Source organism: Tupaia chinensis, unplaced genomic scaffold (genome assembly GCF_000334495.1).
Source record: "Tupaia chinensis unplaced genomic scaffold, TupChi_1.0 Scaffold000612_1, whole genome shotgun sequence".
In the NCBI taxonomy this organism is placed as follows: domain Eukaryota; kingdom Metazoa; phylum Chordata; class Mammalia; order Scandentia; family Tupaiidae; genus Tupaia; species Tupaia belangeri.
This window is the reverse complement of record NW_006160131.1, coordinates 4610448-4618761: the sequence shown is the minus strand read 5'-3', so window position 1 is coordinate 4618761 and position 8314 is coordinate 4610448. Positions and strand designations below refer to the sequence as shown.

Below are 8314 nucleotides of genomic sequence, written 5' to 3'. Positions count from 1 at the left end.
CCGCGCCCGCGAGCGTCCCGCCACCAACGCCGCGCCCGCCGCAGCGATGGGCAACACGGTGCACAGGACGCTGCCAGGTACGCCGGGGAGCCCTGCCCCCGAGGCGGGCGCCGGGCTTCTCCTGCAGGCCACTCGCTGGGTGAATCCCGGAGCGCCACCCCACGCCCCGTGGAGCCCTCGGCGCGCAGCCGGCTAGGTCTCCGGTCCCTCCCGGACCCCGGCTCCGCGAGAGTCTCGCGACTGGGCTTTGCGCTCCGGCAGGGCGGGCACCGCGTCCCGGTTACCTTGGGGACCCCTGTCCTGGTTCTCCTAGCTTGGGCCAGAAGCGCGAAAGGGCCGCTGGGGCGATGCCGCGCGCCCCCTCGCCTTTGTTCTAACCCGAGGGCGCTGAAGAGAGAGCTGGGGCGACCCGGGTGCGGTTGAGGGGTTGACTGGGGCGGGGATCACCCAGACATCCGACAGCTAGAAGCCGCCGGTTATTCTGAGAATGCAGCTGCTGAGAGTCGGGGTGCTCACAGGGGTACCCCAATTTCCAAATGTCCATTGGCACATGCTGCTTTGCCTTGGCCACGTTCCCACGCGCACCCCGGCTGCGCCCCCCTCTGGTGTCCGCTCAAATGGGGGCTCTTTAGCCGGCTCAGAGTAGCTCCTGCAGAGCGCATCGCCCCCTAGTTAAAACCACCCCAGAATTTCTGGGACCATTGTAAGGGGAACCTAGGGGAAGTGAGAAGGGCGTGGGGAGGCAAGGAGGCCTCGGTGGAAAATACCTGGTTTGTGGGGGCAGGTCAGCGCCGGCAAGCCCCCTCGGTGCCCCGCGTTGTGCATACCTCAGCAGTCTGCAGAGAAGCTTCGCGATGAATGCGGGTACCCCGCTTTTACAACTGAGGAATGGAGAGGGGGAATGACTCACTCAAGGTCGCACAGCGAGGAGTAGGAGCAGCTGGGGCTGCGGTGCCTGCCCACCCACCCTGCTGCCCCTGTGTCTGCAGGAAGTGTTTTGGCATAAGACTGTGCAGTTTGTAGCATCCTTTGGGCAAAAGGCAAGGGGTGTGTGTGTGTGTGTGTGTGTGTGTGTGTGTGTGTGTAGGGTCGAGAAGTCAGCTGTGAAGCTAGCAGAGTGTGAGGTTCTAGGAGAGGGACAGTCTCTGTCTGCTCCAGCACTCCCACAGCCCTCCCTCCTGGGCATTACAGCAATTATCAGAGAACTGTTTCTCCCCCAGTGGGCAGTTTGCGTGCACCGTGCAGTGGCTGGATGCCCCAGGCAGGCTGGCCTGGAACCTTTTACAACTGAGGAATGGAGAGGGGGAATGACTCACTCAAGGTCGCACAGCGAGGAGTAGGAGCAGCTGGGGCTGCGGTGCCTGCCCACCCACCCTGCTGCCCCTGTGTCTGCAGGAAGTGTTTTGGCATAAGACTGTGCAGTTTGTAGCATCCTTTGGGCAAAAGGCAAGGGGTGTGTGTGTGTGTGTGTGTGTGTGTGTGTGTGTGTGTGTCAAGGGTCGAGAAGTCAGCTGTGAAGCTAGCAGAGTGTGAGGTTCTAGGAGAGGGACAGTCTCTGTCTGCTCCAGCACTCCCACAGCCCTCCCTCCTGGGCATTACAGCAATTATCAGAGAACTGTTTCTCCCCCAGTGGGCAGTTTGCGTGCACCGTGCAGTGGCTGGATGCCCCAGGCAGGCTGGCCTGGAACCAACTCCTCCTTTAGAAGCTCTGGGCAGTTTCAGGGCAGCCACATTCAAACGTCCAGGTCCCCAGGGGCGTTGCCAGCACAGTTCCCAGCTAGGCAGTGGCAGAGGGAGGACTGGAGGTCTGTCTGTGGAGGGTGGCCTCCGCCTCCTGTGGACATGTGGGACACACTCTGGGGTGCTCGCAAATAGGGAGCGGAAGTTCTAGCGCCAGGGATGCCGGGCTGGGCGCCGCAGTGTGGACCCCTGTGCTAAATTTCTTAGAGATGTTTATGCTGTTCTGGGGTCAGCTTTGGGGTGGATGAAGGGGAGACCACCTTTGTCCCCTCCTGACACCAGGGCAATGGCCGCACATGCCGAGGAGGCTAAATGCAGCTGGAGATCGGTTTGGTCTCCATGCTACTTAGTCCTTGCACTGTGGACTGAGCGCCTGGGCAGGGACCCTGGGGCTGAGGTGGGTGACCTGTGTGGGTGACCTGGATGGCCATGTGTGGGGAACTCAGACACTGCTCTGGGGCAACGCTTGCATTGAATTTGGGGAAGGTGACAGAGCCAGAATTTCTGCACTGTTTTTTTATACCTCTGCATTTAGCATGTGATGTTCCCCTTACCTTTCTTGTCTAATTCTCTTTCAAAATCCAGTTCAGTTGTCACCTCCTCCAGGAAGCCTTCCCTGACAACCCACAGTCCCATCCTTTGTTCTGCTACCTGGATACCTTAAGCGTCTGCTTGTTCATCTGACCACAGTGTGTGGTTGTCATCTGACTCTTTTTAGGGGTTCCCTAAGGACAGAGCCCATGTCTTGAGCACTTACATCCCTGGTTGCCCATCCCAGAACCTGGTGCCTGGCAGGGGCTCAAAACCCGGTGGCGGAGCGGAAGTGCCGCCTGAATCTTGTACTGAAAGAACGCTTGGCTCAGTCCTGCCCTGTGGAATCCTGTGCCTTCGTTCTCAGGAAAAGGACACATGCGTGGGGTTCCTTCTGCGGGACTTGAAATAGAGAGCTGGCATTTGCCGAGCACCTGGACGCCGTGCCAGGCTTCCTGCGCACGCGGCTTCGTCTGCACGCCTAGCTCGCGCTCCATGAGCACCTGCACTCCTGAGCCCTCTGCCTGGAATGTGCTCCTCCCAGACCTCGCCTGGCACCCCTGGCTTCCTTCCGGTCTCCGCCTCCCTGTGGTCCTGCCACCTGCCCCATCCCCAGTCTCCTCACCCCTTTGCTGTGTTCCTCCTTAGCACGGTGCCCACGTGCGTGCTGTGTGTGTGGTTAGTGTGCATTGCCTGTCTCCCCAGGTAGGTGTCCCTGTCTGGTTCACACTGTGTTTCCAGCACCTGGCTGCTGGCTGGGACGTAGGGACGCTCAGTAAGTTGGTGTTGAGTGAATGAATGAATTCCATTCTCCCAGCAGCCTTGCAAGGTCAGGGTTATCACTCCCCTTTCTGGAGGTGACCCAAGGCTCAGAGAGGTGAAATGGCAGCCCCAGCCCACACCGCCCATCGAGTTGGCAGAACCAGGATTCAAATCCAGGGTTATTTAGTTCCAAAGTCTGCATTCTCTCCTGACATGCAGTGTCCTTCCAGCCCGTGGTTTGGTCACATTTATGGGTGCCCCACCACACACGGCACTCAGACACTGTACAATAAGGAAATGCCGGCGAGTGGGAGGTCCTCTATGGGCAGTCTCCGGGAAGCTCCGCAGCACTCCGTCAGAGTGCACCCGTGTGGTTAGACCAGTGCCCTTCAATCGAGGGCTGAGGGCGTGGGGCTCACGTCCCCAAACTTCTGCTGCGTGCGCTGCCCGTGCTTCTGGGGCAGCTCAGTCCTGCCAAGTGAGCTGCTACTTCCCCACTTTACAGACGGGGAGACCGAGGCAGAGAGGTTAAGCCATCGGCTGCAGCTGGGCGGCTGCAAAACTGGGCTTAGAGACACCTGATTCCTAAGGCCGCCTGGTCCTTTCTGCTCAACGCCCCTTGAGCAGGGGTTTGGTTAGGGACCTGTAGTGTCAACAGGTGAGGGCAGGGGAGGACAGCATTCCAGGGTGTGTGGGGGGGAACTTCATCTCCCCCCAGTGCACTTCTGTCCCTGCCCCTGTGCCTGGGCCCGCCGCAGTTCTGGGTGGAGAAGGGGTTCAGGCTGCAGGTTGGGGTTAATCATTAAGTGGGGCCACATCCGACCAAGCCAGTTGCCCGGCTCCGTGGTAGCTTGATAACCAGGCATCTCGTTAACCAGGCGTCCCGGGGCTCTGGAGGAGGGCCGCGTGCTGAAACTAGGCCAGGGGCCTTCCCACGCTGTCTGTGCCAGACCCAGGTCGCACGACTTTAGAGGGGCTCTGTGTCCCCATTCTGCAGGGTATGCAGAGGCGCCAGGAGATAAGGCATGCAGGCATAAGGGGGCACAGTCTTTCTAACCCAGGGGGCGACTGCAAATGCCGCGTCCAGAACGGGGAAGACCCCGCCCCCCCTGGACGCCAGATCCCCCTGCAAATGCCTGCGCACCAGCCTGGGTAAGGGCCAGTGGGTGCTGGACCTGCCTAGTCAGTCTGCTGCTCCCGGCTTCTGTGTGAGCTGTGGGTGCTCCTGGGCCCCGGGCACTGCTGTGTCCCTGGATCTAGACTTTCTCAGCCCTCGGGAGGAGACCACCTTTGTCACCCTCCTTCCAGCCTGGACGGTGGCTACACGATGGCCCTGGGTGCTGCTGCCTGTTTTCTTCATACTGCTCTTCCTCCTGCACCCACAGTGTGGAGCCAGGTGGCCTCCCTGCCGCGTCTGCCTCCCTCCCACCTGGTCCTGAACCTCGCAGCATGGCGGTGGTCCTCGCAGCAGCCCTGCCGTCAGCACGTGGTCGGGAGCCAGGGTGGCCACGGCTCCTTGGTGACGGCCTGCCAGAGGCTGAGGTGCAGGTGGAGAGAGGGGACAGGGTCTGTCCAGTGTACAGGGACGGTGGAGAAGCTGTACGTGGGTCTGCAGCTAGCAGGAACTAGGCCTTCCTCCATTCTTACCATCTTCCCGCTGCCGGTCTTGCCCCTTTCTCTCCCTACACCCCAGCATGGGAGTAAGCGAAGGCTTCCTGGAGGAGGCAATATCTAAAGGAAATCCAGCCAGTGCCTTCCTCTTCTGCCTGACTTTGGGTCTTGTGTCACTCGGTCTCCCCGAGGCCACCCTGATCTCTGCCACGTGCCCAGGCTGGGGTCTGCCCTGCCCTGCATTCCCCTGGGTGTGCCCCCATTCATTTGTCCCTCTGTGGGGCACCTGTTCTGTGCTGGGCGCTGCTGCCACTGTGGACAGGATGAGCTGCCCCCGTGGAGCTGGTGGGCCCATGTGCTCTATAGGGGCGGGGGACACTTAGTTCCACAGGGGCACGAGGTCATGTTCCAGTGCCTCTGAGAGGAGGGTTGACACCCAGGCCCTGAGCGAGGCCTGGCCAGCAGAGCAGCTGGCTGGTCTACATGGACCCTGGACAGGTCTCACAGAAACCGTCGGGGCTGGCCCCATGGCCTCATGATTAAGGGAACAGGACCCCTTGCAGCTGACTGTGATTTGGGTCCTGGCCCTGTGGCTTGTGAAACACACTGAGTGTGTGTGTGTGTGTGTGTGTGTGTGTGTGTATGTGTGTGTGTGAGAGAGAGAGAGAGAGAGAGAGAGAGTGTGTGTGTGTGTTTCCAGAAATGGAGGAGAAGGGATTGCAGTGCAGTCACACCCTGGGGGGGTTCTCCCTCCCTTCTCCCTCACCCCTCATCTCTCTCTGGCAAGCACATGTACCCTCTGGCAACAATAAGAATAAATCTTTAATGACGTAGAATTAAAAGTACAGTCTGGGAGTACACTCATGTAGGAAGATGATTTCTGCTTCATAAACTCGTGCATGGGTGTGTGTAGGGTGTGCATGTGTTGTGTGTGTCACAGTGTAAAAGGTCTTTCTCTCTGTGAGACACAGCCAGGGTGATTGAGAATTGGAAGGCCACTGCCTCAGCCATGGGGGTGGTGGAAGGTTCTAGAATGTGGATGCTAGAGCCAGGCTGCCTGGGTTCAAATCTCAGCTCAGCCCCTCCTGGTGGTGTGTCCTCCCTGCGCCTCAGCCTCCTGTCTGTGAAACACGGTGGCTGGTGGTCGTGAGAATGCAGCGGATGAGGGGGTGAGTGTCGACACTGGGCCCAGGGTGGTCCTGTCATGGCAGGTGCTCTAGCCATGCAAAGCGAGGCCTGGCCTGCCCTGGGGCCCCTATGTGGGCTGCCCCACATGTGCCCTGCATTCACAGCCTTGAAAACGCTGCCCCTGGGGAGGGCAAGTGTTATGGTGGGTCTTCGGAGTCTCCCCTCGCATGTGCACTGACAGCAGTTTCCAGGGTCCCGTGGCTCTTTGCTGGAACCCGACTTCGGAAGCGAAGACTCTGCTGGCCGGTTGCATTTTGCCGGTTTCATTTGTTCACCAGACCTCCAGGCCAGGCTCCATGTGGGCCGGGGACACAGCAGACTGTCGGGAGGCACTTTCCCTCGGGAGAACCCAGCAAGGACAAGATGATTAATTATAGTAGGTGGCTAAGGAAGAGTTCAGGGGTTGTGAGAGCCCAGAGGAAGATGCAGGGAAGGCTTCCTGGAGGAAATGCTCTCTCTAGCTGAGACCAGAAAGAAGAAACATGCGGGGAGAAGGGGATGGGAAAGGCTGTTCAGAGGGGCTGATGTGCAAAGCTCTGCAGGGGGTGTGGGGGCTGGGGCTGAGGAGGAGCTGCAGAGTCCTGGGGGTCCAGATGCCAGTGGGCATGGTGTGCGGTGGCAGAGCGGGTGGGGAGGGTAGGAGGTGGTGACTCCCGCAGGCCGGGTTCCCGCAGGCTGGACTGCAGTCGGGAGCCTTAGGTTCTCAGCTGCCATGTGCCCCGACGGGGTTCTGTCCCCACTGGGATAATGTGCCGAGATTGCCCGCAGGGGTGGAGCATTCTCCCTGGGCCCCACTGCAAGGGCTGATCGGGAACAGGCCGTTTAATCTTCCCTGCGGACAAGAAGAGCCGGCACTGCCCCTTTTCAACCAAAGACTTTCTGTACCGAGCCGTGTACTGAGGGCTTAAAATAGAAGCCCAGAAGCCTGGTGGGCTTGTGGCTAGAGCTCACAGCACACAGGGAAGAGAGGATGCCGGGTCACAGCCCATGGGCACCTGGGCGGAGTGCTCCGTGGTCAGGGCTTCGGCACGTTCGCCCCATGCCAGGCCTTTATCAGACAAGCCTTCTGGGCCAACTGTGGTGTGGTAGTTAAGGCAGGTGGATATAACAGGGCCGACTGCCTGGGTCAAGCACATCGAGGAACATGCACGAGTGCACGTGCCCACACTCCCTCAAGGGAACGAGGACAAGGGGTTGTGGCGTGGCCGTCGCCCCCAGGGTGATTTCTCACTTTCCCTCTCCCTGTCTGTCTCTTTCTGGAACGCGCACACACCCTAGAGAAAAAGCTCAAAGGAATAGCGGGCCTTCCAGAGGCGTCTCCCGTGTCACAGGTGAGGACACTGAGGCTCAGGGGGTGACGGGACCTGCTCTGTTCAGGCGGCCAAGAAGTCGCAGAGGAGAGGCCTGCCCGGCTCTGTCGTGGGGACACTGCTCCCTGGGCCTCTTAGGGCAGGGTCCTCTCGTTGGTCCGCCCACCCCCAGCCTCCCCATCTTGAGCGGACTCTGCCCTTCTCACAGGTTTGCCACCTGAGGATGAACTGCTTCTGTCAGAGCCACCAAGGAGGAAAGCCTGTCCCCGCCCGCAGCCCCTCACCCCAGGCCTGTGCGCTGGAATGAAGAGGTGGAGCAGCCTCTGGCAATCTCCCGTGGAGGAGACGGGGTGCACTTGAGCTCATTCCCTCCTACCCGACCAGGACTCGGGCCCTGAAGTGTGCCACCCTCCACCCCTGTGGCAGCCATGCAGTCTGCCAACAGCTGCCCTGTGTCACCCAGCCAGTCTTCTATGCCCGGCGCACGCTGTCGTTGTCGTGAGAGCAGCAGCCATGTGGTCAGGGGGCCTGTTTCTGGGTCTGAGTCTGGCCGGCTTCTACTAGCCAGACCAGCAAACTGCCCTGTCTCAGCCTTGGTCTCCTCCTTTGCAGAAGGGGGCAGTGATGTCACCTCCTGGGGTGCAAAGGGTCTGGCGGGCAGTGCGTGCTCGTCGGTGCCCTGCTGTGCTTCTGGACTCCCCTGGTGGACAAGCCCGGCTGGTGCTCCTGGGCGGACACGGAAGCAGAAGTGCTGTCTGCGTCACACGGCCCGTCTGTGCCGGTGTCACACTCTGGGGGACAGCCGCTGCGGGTGCTGCCTGCCTCTGGAGAGGACAGAGGCACAGAGGGGGAAGCAGCGTTCCCAAGGGCACACAACTCGGGCAGTCCCGCACCATTCTCGGGAAGGGGAATGAATGGCGGTGCGGGGACAGTGGGAGTCACATGGGAGGTCCCATGTGCGCCAGAAGTCTCCCGAGTTCTTAGCAGGTGTCTGGAAGTGGTCAAAACTCCCAGCAGATCGAGTGCTAGTCGCTTACCTAGTTCTTTGGTTGGTTGTCTCACATCCCACCTCTAGGTGTGGCAGGATAGGGGACCATCTAGGTGGCCCGGTGGACAGCGGGGGCCCCTGCTGATACTACCAAGATCTGGTGTGGACTCCCACGTCCCTTGCC

General features: G+C 60.2%; 1 protein-coding gene across 1 annotated transcript in view; it reads left to right on the top strand.

Annotated features, from left to right (window-relative positions):
- Window positions 1-6: 6 nt before the first annotated feature.
- NEURL1B (neuralized E3 ubiquitin protein ligase 1B) overlaps window positions 7-8314 on the top strand; it is a 41795-nt gene continuing 33487 nt past the window's right edge. Inside the window, 1 exon segment of the mRNA XM_014591764.1 lies at window positions 7-77. Coding sequence (XP_014447250.1) covers window positions 47-77 — 31 coding nt within the window. The 5' untranslated portion in view covers window positions 7-46.